Source organism: Stigmatopora nigra, chromosome 12, assembly GCF_051989575.1.
Source record: "Stigmatopora nigra isolate UIUO_SnigA chromosome 12, RoL_Snig_1.1, whole genome shotgun sequence".
NCBI classification, from domain to species: domain Eukaryota; kingdom Metazoa; phylum Chordata; class Actinopteri; order Syngnathiformes; family Syngnathidae; genus Stigmatopora; species Stigmatopora nigra.
This window is the reverse complement of record NC_135519.1, coordinates 60,001-80,098: the sequence shown is the minus strand read 5'-3', so window position 1 is coordinate 80,098 and position 20,098 is coordinate 60,001. Positions and strand designations below refer to the sequence as shown.

Below are 20,098 nucleotides of genomic sequence, written 5' to 3'. Positions count from 1 at the left end.
CTATCGGCTTGTTTTGAAGCGACGGGTGTTTCGTTTGGAGATGGCGTTTAAGCTTGCTTGGCACCATGGCGCTGTTGGATAGCTTCCTCGCCACACACCAGGCATAACGGAATAGGTGTCGTCTCATCCCCGGTGAAAGTAAATCCAAACGAAAGATAGCTTTCACTATATTGCCTTGAGCTCACCGTCTTTGCTTTCTTTTCTCCACCACTCATACTAGGGCCTTTATCCGGGTCAGAATCTTGTCCAGGGCCCAGTTCGGAGTTTGCAGTTGTCCTTTTTAAAAACTTCTCCATGACTGTCACCACGGCCTCTTAGGTGCATCACTAATTTTCTTGGCGGAACGAGGCAATCAACTACGTCAGGGGTGGCCAACCCGCGGCTCGCGAGCCGCATGCGGCTCTTTGCCCGGTTTCATGCGGCTCTTACGTCCATATCAAAGTTTGTATTTGTGTTTTATTTGCGTGTGCGCTTCGCTTGAGTTCAATACGGTATTTTCGTCAAATGCGCATGTGCTTGGGATGAAAACACCTCAAAGTTTTCCAGTAGGAGCAAGGTCATTTGAGTAAACGTTTTTAACAGAGTGGGAAAGCTCCCGTGAACCAGAAGCGACAATGAACGGCGTCGCGCACACAAAAAGTATCCCAAAGATCGAGCGTCGGCTGAAAAAGCCACACCCCCTGCGAGGCAGACCAAGGCGAGAGTGCTCAGCCGGGAGCAGCCAATAGGAGAGCGAGGTGTACACCCACGTGGTGGGCGCGCTAGTTAAAAGCCATTCATAATAAATGACAGCTCACAAGGAGCGAATGTTGCGCAAAAATAGGCTCTGATTTTATGACAGAAGTCCCACTAAGTAACATGCATAGTAAAAGAAAAACGCTATTGTAAATTATTATATTTTTGTTTGTGGACTTGGTTGAACTGAGAGTTTGTCTGTGTGAGACAGTGCACACAATGTTCATTGTTGATAATGACTGGCCTGTGCTGTTAGTACTGTAGGAGTCAATTTATGTCATTACTATTCTGGTGTGTGACATTTACAATAAATCTGTGTGATGTGGCTCTTTGCGGTAACACGGTAAAAAATGTGGCTCTTGGTCTCTGACTGGTTGGCCACCCCTGAACTACGTGTTGCCACACGGACAAATATTACATTACGCTGCCAGCCTTTACAGCACGGACACTGGACAATGACATCATATTTGCAGAAAACTATTAATAAATGTTAATTTAAAAAAAAGGATATTGGATAATTTCTCACGGCACACTAGTGTGCCGCGGCACAGTGGTTGAAAATCACGGTTCTAAATGACTGTTGTTATCTGTAAGTTGTTATCGTAAATGAATGTTGCTTTCTTTAACTTGTTATTCTAAATGAATGTTGTGATCGGTAAGCTGTATATGGCTCGTGGGCCGAGGTTGAAAAACTTGTACACACACACGACAGGGGGCGGGGGCGAGTGTGTCAAAAAATCTCCTTCGGCTAGATAGTCGGTCGACTAGTTAGTCGTTCGGCCGGATGCCCCTTCGGCGAGTTGGCCTTTGGCCAGACGTCAGTCGGCTAAATGTCTTTGGGCAAGTCGACCGGCCACGGAACACAATGGGCAATCACACCACAAGGAAAAAAAGCATAAAACCAAACAACCCTAACAAGATGAGTTATGACGGGACTGACAGCTAACGATTCACAGCTGTGACTATATACCATAAAGCAGGCATGTCCAAAGTCCGGCCCGCGGGCCAAATAAGGCCCGTGCACAAATTTTTACCGGCCCACGGCCTCTATCATGAAATCAATAATACACGGCCCGCCAGCACTGTTGACCACAGTATAAAATAAATGTGTACAAAAAGCTATTTTTCACTTCACCAGAAGATGGCAGTAGCCCTGTGGCCGCACTCTGGCCGCCGTGACCCTTGCGTCATTGTTTCAGCCCAGCCCATTTCTAACATGTAAACAAAAAAAGGAAAGTTGACCGGGAGGGCCGCCGCATCCAGGAGAAGTGGAAATTTGAGTATTTTTTCACTGAAATACGAAACAACTGTGTCTGCCTAATTTGCCAAGAGACTGTGGCTGTTTTCAAGGAATTCAAAATTAAGAGGCACTACCAGACGAAACATGCTAGCTACGACAAGCTAACTGGGAACGAACGCGGTGAAAAAGTGAAGCAACTGGAAGCTGTTTTAACGGCACAGCAAAGCTTTTTCACAAGAGCCCGTGAGTCAAATGAAAATGCCACAAAGGCAAGCTACAAGTGGCAACGCTAATTGCAAAGCACTGCAAACCTTTCAGTGACAGTGAATTTATTAAAGACTGTGTAATGAAAATGGTTGAGAAAATTTGTCCCGCGAAGAAGCAAGAGTTTGCCAATATTTGCCTGGCTCGTAATACTGTGGCACGGAGAATTGAAGACGTTTCATGAGATATTATGAGACAGTTAGAGGCAAAAGGAACTGAGTTTGACTTTTTCTCGTTAGCGTGCGATGAAGACCTGGACTACATACTGCAGTCAAGATCCCAGTATCACCCTTCACATTAGTGCAGGCAAGATATTTGTTAAGTCCTCTGAGTTGAATAAATTCTTAAATCTCAGTTCATTATTTTTTTTGTGATGGTCAAAATCACAGTTTGAATATGCAGTGATCATTGTTTTGTTTTCAGCACTGTTCCTACAGTGAGCATATAATAGTGAATAATATGTGATGTTTCACATGATAGTTTTCTTAATTTTTTGTGGTTTGTGATTTCGGTAAAAACCTAAATGTAAAAAAAATGTAAAAGTAAAAGTATGCCATTTGTAATTAAAAAAATCCCAAAAAGTTAATTTGCATTTAATGTTAATGGTTCAAAGAATGTCAGGCAAAAAGTCGGCCCGCACACATTTTCACCTTACCAAATCTGGCCCTCTTTGCAAAAAGTTTGGACACCCCTGCCATAAAGGGAAGTTGAGCGAGATCTGCTAGCAGGACACATGTAGCAATTAACCACTAAAGAATACCTAACATTGTGACATTTATAATTTATCATTGAACAGTGACATTATGTGCCATTGTTAGTGTTTTATGCATTATGGTTGACACTATCCATGAATGTGCAGTTTTTACATTCTAACCAGTCTATGCGGTTGAAGACACTACTAGCCTCAGTCAAATATCTTATATATACACTAGCACAATTTGGCGATAGACACTAGCAGTCAGGCGGAATAGGTCGATGAAAGAATGCTGGAGCCCCCCGAGAAATGTCTTCCTGCGGGATGAGCCATAAATGGACAAGCTGTCCGGGGGTCATTCACTGAAGGACACCGTGAGAGCAACGGGGAAACGCAAGGTTTGCGGACGTCTGTCAAGGAGGCTGACGATGGAAAGAGCTGGAGCGATCGCCCAAATCCGGCACGTGGCGTGCCAAGTCACCATCTTAGCATGACAAGGTGGGAATTTTCTGACCTGGGGTCCCTCCAGCGGACACTGTACTGATCATCGGCGGGAGCTCAAAAAAAAGCGGCCGGGGGGCCCAAGATGCCCTTCTTACAGAGGCACAATAATCCTCTGGGCGGCAGTTGTGGGGTAGACTTGCTAACTGGCTTAATAATTGTTTGTTCATGTCGAGCCATGTGGCCAAACTGGTTTTACAATTGTTTGTTAAGTCAGTGGAATGTAGGATAGGCCAACTAGCTGGCCTTGCAATTGTTTTTTCGCCTGACAAAGTGTAACATAGGCTGGCTAACAGGTTTTGCAACTGTTTCCTTGTATTGTGGAATGTGGCCAACTTGCTTTGGAACTGTTTGTTCAAAACGCGCAATATAAGATAGGCTGCAGCAGTTTGTGTGAGCTATAAACATATTGTGTTTGCATACAACTTAAACCTGCTAATGTCTAACCATATTAGCCCAAAGTTTTGTTTACATAAAATCTGTCCTAAATCACTGTCTTAGAAATATTACCCTGGGTCCTATATAAAGACTGACTTAGTGTTCAATCAGAGAGAATTGCGAGGAAGACAGGCTGTGAGAGGTTCACAGCTGTCGGAGAATTCTCCAACCATCCTGCAGTCCGGTAATAAACCTATTTCCTATTTAAATTGATCTCACTCTTTCTTAACCTGCTCCTGAAGTTGTATTTTCAGACCTATCATGCTTTGGTGCCGAAAGCTCGAGACCCAACAGCCAACAATTGCCGGAGCGACGACGGAGCACGACGACAGCATCCTCCATTGGAAGGATCAACCCGGCGGACATTCCCTCGCCACTCCTTTGATTTGGTGACGGGTCCCCGAACTAGGGCAGGTTCGGAAAGAGAAAGATCGTGAGTTCACCCTTTGATTTCTGTCTCCGTGAAGTGCGGTAGTATTAACAGTTTGCGGTCAGGGACCAACTTATGGTGAACATAATAGTTTTTTGGTCCGGGACCAACGTGCGTCGAACATTATAGTTTTTGGTCAAGAACCAACATAAGTAGAACAAGAATGAGTCGGGGACTTATAGTCTTGGTCTGGTAATAGAGTCAGGGACTCTCCTAAGACAAAAGTCGGACTTTTGGTCTTGGTGTTTTCAGAGGTGAATCACGAAGTAGAGATCAATTTCTGCGAATTTAGAATGGAATTGTTGTTTAAACTATTTGGTAAGTGATTAATTTGGGCTGGAAAGCGACAAGGTAAATAGGTTTGTTGCCAGACTGCAGGATGGAGATCGGAGGGTTACCGGATGTGGGGTATGTGCGGTTGCATAGTGTGGGGAGTTGCCTGTGTCTGCCGCGATGGGTGGAGGGGGATGGTTTCTGTCCCAATTTGAAGGATATGGAAGGTTGGATGAGCGTAGAAGGGGAATTGTTGAATAAAAGATTTTGGTAAGTGAATAGAAAAGATTTTGGTAAGTGAAGATAAAATATTTTGGTAAGTGAAGATAAAATATTTTGGTAAGTGAAGATAAAATATTTTGGTAAGTGAAGATAAAAGATTTTGGTAAGTGAAGATAAAAGATTTTGGTAAGTGAAGATAAAAGATTTTGGTAAGTGAATAGAAAATAGTTTGTAAGCATGAAGAAAGGATTATTGCAAGTGCATAGAAAATATTTTGGTAAGTGAATAGAAAAGAGTTTGTTAGCATAAATAAAAGATTATTGTGAGTGCATAGAAAAGAAAGTGTAGGAAAAGCAGCTGAAGGAGTGACAGAGAGAGCGAGAGAGCCAAAGAGCGAGTGAGAGAAAGAGTGAGATTAGAAAAAGAAAAAAAAAGAAAAATCTTTAAGGAAATTCATTGAATTTGGGTTAGCAGAAGGAGACTGTGCTTCTCAACAGGAAACGGACCAACGGTGGTGCCTTAAAGTGGGAACGTCCATACCAAGCATTGCTGATCAACCAACCGATTTGAAAATAGCCGAGACGGGGATGTGGAGCCACCTTTTACACTGTAAGAAGGTTCTCTCAGTTGAAACGTTTGAGGAGACAGGTGAGATAAACTCTTTGATGTAATAAAACAAAACACCAACCACTCTTTTATAGATTGGAAAGATTATTGCTCAGCAAGCAATGCCATAAAACCATTGGAAACTATTTTTATTGGTCTTATTGTCTCCGTATGCAAAAAAGGTGAAAGTGTTTCAATTGAGACTAAACCTTCTTACAAAGGGTTCAAATAAACAACCAGAAAAAGAGAATCTGCAGTGGGAGGCGGAAGGATCCAGTCAACGCCAGAACGGCCTCTATGCAAACAAACCATGCATCCCACAATCATTTTTTTAAGTTGCAAAATTGAGCCATGGGAGGAGCCATGTCTCAACAAGGGGGGGGGGGTGTTCAGTATAGTACAACACACAATTCATGTTCCCAGAGGTCACCAAACCTACTTTAAAAAAAAACATTGGCAGAAACTGTCTCACCTGCTGAAGACACAACTCTCGAAGAACAAGGCAGATATGGACATAACCCTTCGAAGTTCTGAATATGGATTTCATCGAGCTAAACCAAGGCGGCATATACAGGTACTGTCTGGTGTTCATTGACCAAGTGGGTTGATATATGTCTATTCAAGAAAGCAGACGCCACGGCAGTCGCAAAAGCCATACGCAAAATGATCATTCCAAGCCATGGAATACCAGGAGTCATTTGGAGTGATGGTGGTGCTCGCTTTGTGAGCCGCGTGATCCAAGCTATGGGACGGCATCTTGGAATCAACCTGAGGTATTATTGTGCCTGCCGGCCCCAAAGTGCTGGATTCTTTGAAAGAACCAATGGAACAGTAAGACTCAGACTGGTGTTGGAGGAGGTTGGAGAAACAAATTCTCTCACTCAGTGGTTATGCAAATGTTCCAAAAAAGAACTGTGATGAATGCATATGATCTGCCGACATCTTCTCGGTCTCCCACACAGGAGGTCCTGTCCCCAGGTTCCTGGTACTCGTCAAGGTGATAAAAAGAGAGTGCTGGTCATCTCCACGTAGGGACGGACCTCGCTGTGTGAATTTGACCGCTAACTACACCAAGTTGGCCACTACCGTCAAAGCTGATGAACGAGTATCGGAGCTCACAACCAGGATCCAGTGTGGGGCTCGGATGTGCCCCTCAAACACAAACACTGGTCAGTCTCCTCCAAATTCCTAATGGGTCTGTTCCCCTGGGTGCGTGTGGCAAGGAACGCCCTGCGTCTGGAGACCATTGACTGCAGGTTCCGCGCCTGTGTCGGCGCATCAGTCTGGCTGCGGCAAAGCCAAGAGGCCCAGGTGATTTTCCAGGGCGGCCCTGCTCTTGACGGAGTGGCCACCCAGCGGGGAGTTGTGTGTGCCATGGTGGGACACTCGTGCTGCGCCTTCATCCCTGCTGACGCGTCCTGCTCGGTCCATGATGCCCTGCAGGCTATAGGGAACATGCGGATCGCTGTGACCGGAGATCCGGTTCCACAGGGGGGGTGGCTTGACTGGTTCCTCTCAGGCTCATGAACACATTCTTTTGAAAGCCCTACTACCATTTGTAACTGTTATTGATCTCGTGCTTGTTATCCTAACCTGTTGTTTACCTTGCTTCTCAGCTTTGAACAAACCATGATTGTGTAAACCCAGCTAATGCCAACTCGTATACATACTCATGCAACAACCATATCCCAATCTGACCCTGATGTTGTGCTACTGTCTGACACTGATATGTCTTTCTTATTCTGAGACACCACTAGATTGTCCAAAGCGGGACGTCAGGGGAGGAAATTTCCCTCAACTGCGTGAAGGTTTTCGCCCCTTTCTGGTCGGTCTAAACTCCAGTTTGAAGTGATTAGTGAAAAATTTCATTTAAAAGTAGCGTCGGTAACGAATGAAGTTTTGATATTTTTATAGTCACAAAAAGGGGGGAATTGTGGGGTAGACCTGCCAACTGGTTTTACAATTGTTTGTTAAGAGAGTGGAATGTAGGATAGGCCAATTAGCTGGCCTTGCAATTATTTGTTCGCACCACAAATGGTAAGATAGCTAACTAGCTGGCCTTGCCATTGTTTTTTCGCCTGACGAAGTGTAACATAGGCTGGCTAACAGGTTTTGCAATTGTTTCCTTGTATTGTTGAATGTTGTCAACTCGCTGTGGAACTATTTGTTTGAAATGCGCAATATAAGATAGGCTGCGGCAGTTTGTGTGAGCTATAAAAATATCGTGTTTGCATACAACTTGAACCTGCTAATGTCTAACCATATTAGCCCAAAGTTTTGTTTACATAAACTCTGTCCTACATCACTGTCTTAGAAATATTACCCTTGGTTCCTATATAAAGACTGACCTAGTGTTCAATCAGAGAGAATTGCGAGGAAGACAGGCTGTGAGAGGTTAACAGCTGTCGGAGCATTCGCCAACCATCCTGCAGTCCGGTAATAAACCTATTTCCTATTCATATCTTTCTTAACCTGCTCCTGAAGTTGTTTTTTCAGACCTATCAGCAATAAAAGCAGAAACATTGCACTTGCCACATTCATCGGCACCGGCATGCGGTGGAAGTCCGAAGAACTGAACTGTGTGATCTGTTCGAATGTTAAAACTATACTATTGTGTTTGTTGTTAAAAACTACAAAAGGAGGGAATATTATGGAATTAGATCCAGTTTGAACCAGTTGGTCAGGCGCCCGTGATAGCATAATGTGTTTATATATGCAGGGGTCGGCCTGACCTTCTAAGATGATGCCAAAACGATGACAAATGAGAGCAGATGTCCTTCATGTTTTCACTGTACTGTGTTCAGTCTAGGAGAGGTGCCGAGTTGTGCAATAAAGTAGGCATTTTCTCCTGTCAGGAACCGAAACATATTGCGCATTTTGTTTGAACTCCAATAGTCTCTATGTCAGCATTAAACCATTCAATTCAATATGGCCGCAGTGACACTGTTATTGCTATTATGGACTTCTGACCCCAGGTCATAAAACTTACCTAGCTTTGAAGCAAGTCCCAGAAGCCATTTAATATCTTCGGTGTAAGGTGGACTTCGGGAAAAGTTGTTTGGATGATCATTATGAGCTCTTCTTCCCAGCATCTCTAACGCTAGCATACCTGTGGCAATTAAAATTATTTTGAAAAATTATTTAACACAACAACAATAAGACTACAAGAAATGCTCACCAACTCTATAGGCAGAATGGATATCATGCATGTTCTGTTGGCTGATGAGCTGGTGTTGCTGTTCTTCTTCAACAGGAAAGGAAGTGCTCACCAAAGAACTCGGTTCAGAAGAGATAGAGGATGCCTGAATGGTCTGTAAGGTGGAACCAGCATGGATACTGCCAACTAACCCAAAACATGATATTTAGATCAGCCATGGTTAAAAAGAAAAAGTAATCCAGACACGACGAAAGAATGCATACACCCTAAGTCCTGACCTGCTACAGTGTTAACTGGTAGACTGGTCTCTGAATGGTAGGGATAGGCAATCTGTGTCATGGATGGAACACTGACTGTGGGGAAGGTCACACCAGTGGCTGTCATGGAAGGTGAGGAGCCAGTAGTCAGTGAAAATGGGTACTGGGTACCAATGAAGCCTGGATGGACACCCTGAGGGTAAGACAGGGATAGACCAAGCTGAGAAAAGAAAACATGCATCAATAAGTAATTTGTTTTAAGATTCTTCAATGGGTGTAAGTCACAGTATTGGAAACATGGGTGTTTTTTTCCTGAAAAAAAAATAGGTGCAACAACTTTTTATAAGATCCCAATAGTATTGGTGAGTGTATAATTAAATTTTGTTTTGTTCATCTTATTGATAGTGTTAAATTTAAGACAATAATAGAATAAGGGAGGCAAGTTTGTCTATACCAGTGGTGGGCAAACTTTATGACTTGCGGGGCAGAATGGATACTAAAATTTGACAGCATTTACACAAGCATTGTAATTTATCAAACCTGGGAATTGAAATGTAAGAAAAAAGACACAATTGAAGGTGAAAATGTATTTTCAAATTTACTTTCAACATTAAGAACATATTATTATTCAACGAAAGAAAGCAGTCTTTAAATTGAGAGTGATGCGCGGCATATTGTTCTCCAAGTTACACTCCAACAAAGGTCTAGACTAGTGTGTCATCTATCAGGAAAATGAGGGTAATGCAGGGCAAAGGGAAATGAATGAGGTCATTGATCTTTACTATAATTTGGACAACGTCAGCGGGCCGGATTAAAAAGCCTAATGGGCTGTATATGGGTTTGAAAAACATGTACACACGCCAATAATACGCAATGTATTGATAATTTCGAGAGCGAGTGAATCCGGCGACGAACATGTACACACACGCCAATAATACGCAACTTATTGAAAATTTTGATATTTAGATCAATGGTCTGATATTTACAAACTCATGATTAAAAATTTGAGAGCGAGAGATTACCTAGTTGATTGCTTCTCTCTCTCTGCCCCTCCCTCTGCATATGCCTCTGCATCTGCCTCTGCATCTCCCTCTGCCCCTCCCTCTGCATCTCCCCCTGCCCCTCCCTCTGCATCTCCCTCTGCCTCTGCTCCCCCCTCCCCCTTGATTATTGTGTATTTCATATTGCATAGTAAATTTTTGGTTTGGAGGCAAATGTCGAAAAATAAAGACACCCGTCAAAATTTCTTTTATGTTTTATTATTTACTTTTCACAGAGAGGGCGACCCAGCGGCGTGTCGGCCTCAAAGCTCTATTTTTACACATTTGCCTCCAAATGTTCATCCCGGGCCTGCGTGGGTTTCCTCCGGGTACTCCGGTTTCTTCCCACTTTCCAAAGACATCCATGGTAGGCTGATTGGACACTTTAACTCTGCCATACGCATAAGTGTGCATGGTTGTCCATCTCCTTGCTCCTTACGATCGGCTGGCCCAATCGACTGATTAATTTTATTTTATCGTGATAACATTTTTCGTTTTGGTCCATATATAAAGCGCACTGAATTATAAGGCGCTCTGTCTCATTTTGGAGAAAATTTAAGACTTTGTGCGCCTTATAGTCGTGAAAATACGATAAGTTTGTGTGTGTATGTACGTTACATCATTTACCATCAACCTGCAAAAGAACTAAGGATGGAAATTAGCCCTCGGCCACAATCTTGCATATTCACATCTTCATTAACATGAATATGAATTATGTTCATTAATGTGTGCCTCTCTTAATGAATAAATCAAACCATAACTTTCATAATTGATTCGGGAGCAAAGTAATTAGTGATCATTATCGATATCGACAGATCTTTTTTTTTTTTTAATTGTGATAACAATTTTTGTCAATCGCCCAGGGTCTATGGCATGTGTGTCCAAAACAGTCCTTACAGGCCACAATGAGTGTAGGTTTTCATTCAAACTGATGAATAGGATATATTTTAACCAATTTCATGTCTTAAAGTAGAGCTTACTTTAAGACCTGGGCAATTAATTCCACAAAGCGCAGCAGTCAGTGTAGGTTTTCGTTCCAACTCATAAGAGGAAATCTTTCCACCAATATTGTATCTTAGAAGTGCAATCAGTGGATTGCATGAGGTGTTTTTTGTTTCAGCAGAAATCTAATTACTAGTTAAACTGTCTGTGCTCGATCGGTTGGAACAAAAACCTGCACCCACAGTTCCCCCTAGGACCGGACTGCCATAGAAAGTCAGGAAGACAAAACGACATTTTAATGTTCCCTCTGTGATGATTCAAATACCGTGAATTGCCCATTTGGTTTCCTTTAAAATTGATTTCACAAACAAGAACAAACAAATAGATATTCAAGGATACATTCATAATAATCCTTGCATTTTATATTGCATAGTACTGGCGACAAAAAAATGTTTAAGATCAGGTCTAACCTGTGAGTAGGCACTTCCGGATACAGGAAAGACAGCAGGCCTTGCCGTGTGCTGCAAAGGATGACTCATGTATTGAGTGGCAGATAGTGGAGACAAATGGGCAGGGATCGCATAGGAGTGAAGGCCATGGGGAGGTGGCATTACCTGCCCTGCCATACCATGGGACTGTAATATGTTAGAGCCCATAGAGATAATGGGCACTCCAGCCCCCCTTGTGGCTGAACCTGTGACTGTGCCAGTTGACTCCACAGTGGTTACATGATCGAAAACGCCACAGCTGGTCTCTTGGTGTCTCCTAGTGACACTTCCGTTGCATTCATACAGTCCAGGAGTCTCCCTTTGCTTGTTTAAGGTTCCTATGAGTGAATGCTCATACAGCCAATACCACTGATGCGCAACTTCAAACAAGACCTCAGGATACACACCTCCACCTTTAGCTGCTTCCTCTACTGCCATACACGCCTTTTCTAGCATTAGGTTGTCCTATATGAAGAGATGATGAGGGAAAAAAAACAAAGAACATTAATGAAATCAATTTCCTTGAGGAACATTTTGATAAAATAGGAATGTAAAACATCTCAAATGTGAAGCAGAATATTTGAATATTGTACTGAGGCGATCGATAATTCATCACAGTTCTACTGAAATTAGTAGGGGTAAAACAATTCATGCTTTATTCTGCATATGAAATGAAAAAATGAAAATCAGACATAGGCATTTTCATCATCATTGACTTGATAAAAAGCCTAGTAGTCATCATACCCTCAGCAGCACATGACGAAATTGTATAGTGCTTCTCAACAAGTTCGTCTTCCCCGGCATGACCCATTTATGACATATTCATACTTGTTAGCACTCCGCCTCCTTGAGCGCCATCATTCCGGCGACTGCAAGTTGCCTCACCGATGCCAACAAGAATAAGATGGATCACTTACCTCTCACTGTCTTCTTACTTACCCTCCCTCAGTCAGCCTGTAGAACAGTGGTCTCAAACCGGTTCCACATAGGGCTGCAGTCGGTCCTGGTTTTTGTTCCAACCGATCCAGTGCCGACATTTTAACCAATCAGGTGTCTTTAAAATAAGTAGCACCTGACTCTAATTAACTGATTGCACTTGCAAAAGGTATCCTTGTTGAGTTGGAATGAAAACCTGCACCCACTGCGGCCCTTTGAGGACTGGTTTGAGACCACTGCTGTAGAAGGCATATCCACGCCAAACGACCTTCCTGTTACTTCAATGCGACTTAATTTCATAGAAGGGATTTGTGTTGTCGTCACGTCTCGTGTTGCTGCAGGTTCAGAGTCGTGATCGCTGTTGGGAAAAAGCTGTCCTTGAGCCTGTTTGTCCGTGCTTTGTAGGACGTGTAGCGTCTGCCAGATGGAAGCAACTGGAACAGGCCTTGTCCAGGATGGTATGGGTCCCCAACAATGATCCCGGCTCTTCTGAGGTACCGGGGGTTGGCAATGTCTTCCAGTGATGGGAGAGAGCAGCCGACGATCTTCTGGGCAGTGTTAATCACCCTCTGCATGGCTTTTTTTGTCTGCTGCCGTGCTTCCGGCATACCACACTGTAATGCAGTATGCCAGGATGCTCTCCAAAGTGGCTCTGTAGAAGGTTGCCAGAAGCTTGGTGTCCAATTTGTTCCTCCTCAGTACCCTGAGAAAGTGGAGTCGTTTCTGGGCCTTCTTCACTACCACTGTGGTGTTTGTAGACCAGGGGAGCCTATCCGTGACATGGACTCCCAGAAATTTGAAGGACTGGACCCTGTCTACACATACTCCGTTAATGAGGAGTGGGGCCAGGTCTGTGCTGTGCTTGCGAAAGTCCAGGATTATTTCTTTAGTCTTTGTGGTATTTAGTGTAAGATTGTTCGCCGAGCACCAAAGAGACAGTTTTTCGACCTCGTCTCTGTAAGCCGACTCATCCCCGCCTGAGATGAGTCCGATCACAGTGGTTTCATCAGCAAATTTGATGATGGAGTTTGACTGGTGGGCTGGTGTGCAGTCGTATGTGTACAGGGAGTACAGAAGAGGACTCAGTACACAGCCTTGTGGTGAGCCAGTGCTCAGTGTAATGGGGGAAGAGAGGTGTGGACCCAGTCTGACAGTTTGTGGTTGGCCAGTCAAGAAGTTCTTTATCCAGCAGCAGATTGAGGAGGATAGTCCAAGGTGGGAGAGTTTGTTCTTCAGAATGTCTGGCTTAGTGGTGTTAAAGGCTGAGCTATAGTCAATGAAAAGCATCCTCACATAATTCCCCTGGTGCTCCAGGTGGCTCAGTGCTGTGTGTAGAGCCACGGCGATAGCATCCTCAGTGGACCTGTTTTCTCTTTCAGCAAACTGGTGAGGGTCAACTGAGGGGGGGATTGTATTTCTGATGTGGCGGGCCACCAACTTTTCAAAGCACTGCGTGAGAGCAACAGGTCTGTAATCGTTCAAGCTGTCAATGGTTGGCTTTTTGGGGACAGGAATGATGGTGGCAGATTTCAGGCAGGCAGGAACGATGGATTGTTGCAAGGACCGATCATCACAGGCTTTGAGCACCTTGCCAGGTATTCCGTCTGGACCAGCAGCCTTCCTGGTGTTCACAGACTGCATTTCCAGTCTCACTTCCTGTTCCCGAAACTCCAGTGTATTATCGCAGGGTGGTAGTGGGAGTGTTGACACTGGGTCTGATTTGTCAGTCACAAAGCGGGCAAAGAAATGGTTCAGTTTCTCTGGTAGTGAGGCATTTGCGTTTACAGACATAGAATTGTTCTTGTAGTTAGTGATATGTCGTATTATTTGATAAATTGCCCGCATAGAAAAAATGTTATTAATGATAAATATTTTTATGGAGAATTTCCCAGCCAGTTAAGCGCACCAGGAGGGGGACACCCTGGATTGGTGTTGGCTTCATCAGGTCACAATCTTCAACTTTACTGAGGCGTTTGATCTTCCTGGAAGAACTGGATGTAGAGGGTTGGGAGTGGGAGTCAGGGCTTGCCCGCTGAATCTGGTGCCTCAGAGACTCGACCTCTGATAAGCGGGAGAAAATGTGTATGCATAGATAAACTGGGAGCTATTTGCATAAATGTTAGGTTTTGAAATAATATAACAATGAATAAGTTTTCCCATGCTCAGATGCAGGTCACTGGGCCCTCCCTTCTGGTGCTAGGCCTGGAGGTCGTCAAAGATGGCGAACACCTGGTGCTTGGGCCTGCAGCCTAGAACCCTAGAATGTCATCTTTTTGGTCGGGAAGGAGACCCAAGCTAGTGTGTGAGATTGAGAAGTTTTGGCTAGATATAGTCGTTCATCTCAACTCACAGTTTTGGCTCTAGAGTAGCTGGGCATTATTCCACTCTGAAGTCACCCACGGTGAGAGGCAATGAACAGGTGCGGGCATACTCATTGCCTATAGATTTCGGCTTTACCCTGGTAGACAAGAAGGTAATATTTTTCTCTGCCATTAAATAAGAGGGCGGACCCTGACTTTTTTATGCTTATGCACCAAACAGCAGCTGAGAGTACCTACTCTTTCTGGTGTCTGTGAAGGGAATGCTGGAAAGGACTCCTTCCAGGGACCCCGCAGGTACATAAATGGGAAGATTGCCTCCCCAGATCAGAACCTAAACAGTGTTCTGTTGTTGGACTTGCGTCCTTGTCATGAATTGTCAAGAATGGAGACCATGTTCAGTCCATATGTGCACTTGGCACCATTACACCCTAAACCGCAGGGGTAAAGTAGCGTCCTGTCGCATCATTTTGTCTGTCTTTCTGTTTTCGCAACCGGATGTTTCCTCCACGGACACTTCGTCCCCGGACGTTTCGTCGAACGGACGTTTGGTCGCCGGACAGTTTGTTGACGGACATTTAGTCGACGGACAATTAATAGCCGGAATCATCACCGGACATTTCGTTGACGGACAATTTGTCTCCAGACATTTCGTTGACGGCCAATTCGTCTCTGGACATTTTGTTGACGGACATTTCGGCGCCGGACTTTTTGTTGACAGGCAATTTGTCGCCGGATTTGCTCGCTCTCAAAATTATAATTATGAGAGAGTTTACCGTTGAAAGCAATATATATATATATATATATATATCTATCTCTATATATCTATATATATATCTATATATATATCTATATATATATATATCTATATATATATATCTATATATATATATATATCTATATATATATATCTATATATATATATCTATATATATATATATCTATATATCTATATATATATATATTTATATATATATATATCTATATATCTATATATATATCTATCTCTATATATCTATATATATATCTATATATATATCTATATATATATATATCTATATATATATATCTATATATATATATATATCTATATATATATATCTATATATATATATCTATATATATATATATCTATATATCTATATATATATATATTTATATATATATATATATATATATATATATATATATATATATATATATATATATATATATATATATATATATATATATATATATATATATATATATATATATATATATATATATATATATATATATATATATATATATATATATATATATATATATATATATATATATATATATATATATATATATATATATATATATATATATATATATATATATATATATATATATATATATATATATATATATATATATATATATATATATATATATATATATATATATATATATATATATATATATATATATATATATATATATATATATATATATATATATATATATATATATATATATATATATATATATATATATATATATATATATATATATATATATATATATATATATATATATATATATATATATATATATATATATATATATATATATATATATATATATATATATATATATATATATATATATATATATATATATATATATATATATATATATATATATATATATATATATATATATATATATATATATATATATATATATATATATATATATATATATATATATATATATATATATATATATATATATATATATATATATATATATATATATATATATATATATATATATATATATATATATATATATATATATATATATATATATATATATATATATATATATATATATATATATACTCTATTGTTTCAAGCTTCAGCCCATGCATTCAGCACTTCAAATATCAATTTATTTTCCCATTAGAACATGCAATCTTTGGACACATGCAAACTCCACTCAGTGAGGACAGACCTGTGATCGAACCCTTCACCCCAGAACTGGGAGGCCGACACGCTAACCACTCGGACCCTGGGCGACCCACATTATCAACAAGAATGGACGGTCAGTTTAAGAATTATCATGCATGCACTGTCGTTGGCGTAATAGTGTATATATATGGTATATATTATTTCAGTAGGGAATAACCCGATTTTGGATTTTACAAAATAATAAAAAGAACATCTGACAGTTAATGAACAATCAAAAGCTGAACAAAAGCACACCTGTTCTTTGCACTGCACCAAGGCTCTCTGTATTTCATTAGGATTTAAAGCATGTGCATGAGGCAGGCAGCTCAGAGCTAGTTCAGCAGCTGCACGGACCATGTTGAGGTCCCTTGCTCGTGATGCACGGTCAGCCAATGATGCAACTTCAGGAGGTGTGAGGTGACCATCCCAACACTCCATCAAAATGTTGAGGGCAGCGCTGCCAATCTCCATTGCTTGACCTGTAATGATATTGAATGAGTGTCACCAAAAACAAGAATATCAAATCACATATAAGTGAAAACTTGCTCGACATGCAAGTTTTTGTGCGCTCTCGACACACCAGTAATCCAGGACACATGAGAGGAGTAGGTTCTTGATAGCCAGTTGGGAGAGACAAAGTTGTGAAGACCAAGAGCATACAGGCCAATCTCAAAGGCACACAGATGGAGATTTCTGTGAGGTCCCTGGTGAGCCCCACTCCCAGAGGGCTGGGTGAAAATGGAGGTAGAAGAGTTTCCTCCTGCTTTGATGAGAACTGTCTTGGCTAACTCAAAGTAAAAGTGGGCTGCAGCCTCGGATGGTTGGTTAGGCACATGAGGCACATGGCACTCTGGACGACGCCCTTTGTACCTAGAATCAGGGCATAAAAATATATTTTAATTTTTACTTAATCAGATCAATGCTGTAATGCTACAAGCTCAAGATCATGCCAGAAAGTTTTTACTGGTAAAAAAAAAAAAAAAAGACAATGAAAATTTCCAATTTATAATGTAAAGGACCAGGTCAGGGGGGGCTCCGGGGGGGAATGGTCAAAAACATGGGGAAAAATGCTATTCCCCCAGCCTGGGGCACCGCAAAAGAGTGACGTTGTGCTTGAACAATATCCCATGATCGAGGTTGCCAACCCTAACGTGGAGAGTGACCAGTCTTGTGTTATTTTTCATAGAATTTGGACTCAAGGTGACATGATAAAGGCCGTAGACGGGGTCACATCACATAAAATTGATGTGGAGGAATTTGTCTTACAAATGGGGAACATTAGACAGACTTATCACCTGGATGGAGTAGAAATACAGCAAATTTGGATGGCCGCGTTAAAAGGTGATTGGCATGCTATTAGAGGGAATTGGGATTTTCCAAAAACTGATAGTGGGCCATTTAGGTCATGACGGCTGTGAATTGAATTTGAGTGCGAATTAAAGAAAAAAAACTTTAGAGGTGAGACTATTGCCACCTCAATTCTTAGTACAAACAGCTAAACTGGTAGCATTAAAAAGGGTATAACTTAATGCGAAACATGAAGGTAATTATTTTTTTTTACAAACGGTTGAAATACTAGAGTGGGGGTGTGTGTTTCAATGTGTCACGACTTTTCCGTTATTGCATTACTGGCAAACAGATAGTTCATCGCAGCCACTCGCATGACAGTCGCTCATGCTGACTGAACGGGGCGATGAACGGCGGCACTTTAACTTCCAAAACAAATTTGTATTTTTAGATGTGTGGCACGCGAATCTAATGCATTAATTACCTGGTTCCTTCTGGAACGAATTTTGCTGATAGGGCAGCAAAAGAGGGTGGAGCTACCAAGAAGCCCCACTGGGGATGGTGGCTTACACCTGGGATGAAAATTTACGGGCCACTAATGTATGGGTAAACTACCCAGATTAAAAGGCTGGTGATTAGCACATCAACCTTACGTTTCAAATATCTACTAATGAATGCGGGGTGGATCCAGACCTTCCGGAATGTGGGTTATTCCTGGCGTCCTCGAGAATTTGTGAGTTTTCTCCGGGTACTCCAGTTTACTCCCACAAAATGAAATTATGGATGCTAGACTGGTTGAACACTCTAAATTCCTCTGATTATGAGTGTGAGCATGAATGATGCTCTGTCTTTTTGTGTTTTTTGATTGGCAGGCCACCGAGATATAATCTATCAATAAAATATCAAGGTGGAAAATAATTTGGAAATTTGGAATTGATTTCTGAAATTGCAAATAGGCCTTGGGGATGGCGTGACAGATTGGTAAAAAAAACAAAAACAAATTGGGACCTCAGCTTGCCTATCTTGAATCAAGGAAAACCCTATATCTCGACAGGGGGGGGGGGGGTAGCCTTGCAACAACGGCACTACAAAGCTTAAGGTTTTAGTCTATATGCAGAGCATGTTTGACTTGTGCTAGGCATAGCCCCAATGGGGCTGTACGGCCAGAACGTGGGCAATTCTCAAAAGCAACATATCCATTTCAAAAGCTGCATATCCATTTCAAAAGCTACATATCCATTTCAAAAGCTACATATCCATTTCAAAAGATACATATGGATTCTATTGAATTAAGTAAGATATCATTCCACGATATGGAATTCCAGAAACTATCTATAGTGAAAATGGCACCCATTTTGTTAATAGAGTAATTGAAGGAATTGGCACTAGGTTTCAGATTTCGTTGCACAATCATTGCGAATACCATCCACAATTGGTGGGCCTTGTCGAACGAATAAGATCTAGATCTAAATATAAAGTGGAAAAATGCATGGAAGAAACAAAAAGACCATGGACATAGTGTATTGATTCAGTAAAATTATATATTAACGTTAAAACTTCAAATGGATTAACCCCATATAAAGTCCTGTTTGGTAAACCTTATAAATGGCCATTATTCACTACACAATGGGAATAGGATGATGAGGCAAATCTAGCAGACTACGTGAGGAAATCTTTCGAAAAACGCACCAAACTTAAGCTACCAGAGGGAGAATTTCCTTCTCAACAGAAAACGGACGAAGTGACGGTGATTCCTGGAGACTGGGTGCTGATACGCATAAAAAAGAAACATTGGAGCAACGTGAAGTGGGATGGTCCATGTCAAGTGTTGCTAACCACACCAACAGCTATCAAAGTAGCTGAGAGGGGGACACAGATGCACCTTTCCCACAGTAGGAAGGTTGTCTCAATTTAAATGTTTCAGGAGGAAAACTCCCTAAACAAGGACAAAAAGTCATGTTGAAAAAAATTATTGCTTTTGGGGCAGTTAGATTAATGATGATTGTGATTCTATTCCTCTCTACAGTAGGGCTGTTTTCTCCAGTTGGAGAGAAGGCCGGATGCATTTCAATTGAGGATACACCTACTTACGGGAGGGTAAAGCGTGCAACATTTACATTTACATTTGATTAACATTACCTACTAAATCAAATTTCCAGACATGCATTCCAGATTGAAGAAATATATTTGGACTCGGCAACATCCCCGTTTCCATACAAGTGATTAACCTATGGTGGGAAATACATAACAGCCCAAAATGGAGATTGGGAAAGCCTTGTTGCAGA

General features: G+C 41.3%; 1 protein-coding gene across 9 annotated transcripts in view; it reads right to left on the bottom strand.

The window, feature by feature from the left end:
• The window catches only part of zswim8 (zinc finger, SWIM-type containing 8), a 79,627-nt gene that overhangs the window by 11,725 nt on the left and 47,804 nt on the right, over positions 1-20,098 (bottom strand). For 5 of the 9 annotated variants that reach the window (XM_077729105.1, XM_077729107.1, XM_077729110.1 and 2 more), the window contains 6 exons: positions 17,107-17,396; positions 16,782-17,005; positions 11,270-11,752; positions 8,839-9,037; positions 8,582-8,746; positions 8,393-8,512 (listed from right to left, as the gene is read on the bottom strand). In XM_077729105.1, the coding sequence (XP_077585231.1) occupies positions 8,393-8,512; positions 8,582-8,746; positions 8,839-9,037; positions 11,270-11,752; positions 16,782-17,005; positions 17,107-17,396 (1,481 nt within the window). Of the gene's footprint in view, positions 1-8,135; positions 8,252-8,392; positions 8,513-8,581; positions 8,747-8,838; positions 9,038-11,269; positions 11,753-16,781; positions 17,006-17,106; positions 17,397-20,098 lie in introns of all 9 variants that reach the window. The other 4 variants (XM_077729108.1, XM_077729109.1, XR_013327998.1 and 1 more) reach the window with 3 other exon arrangements.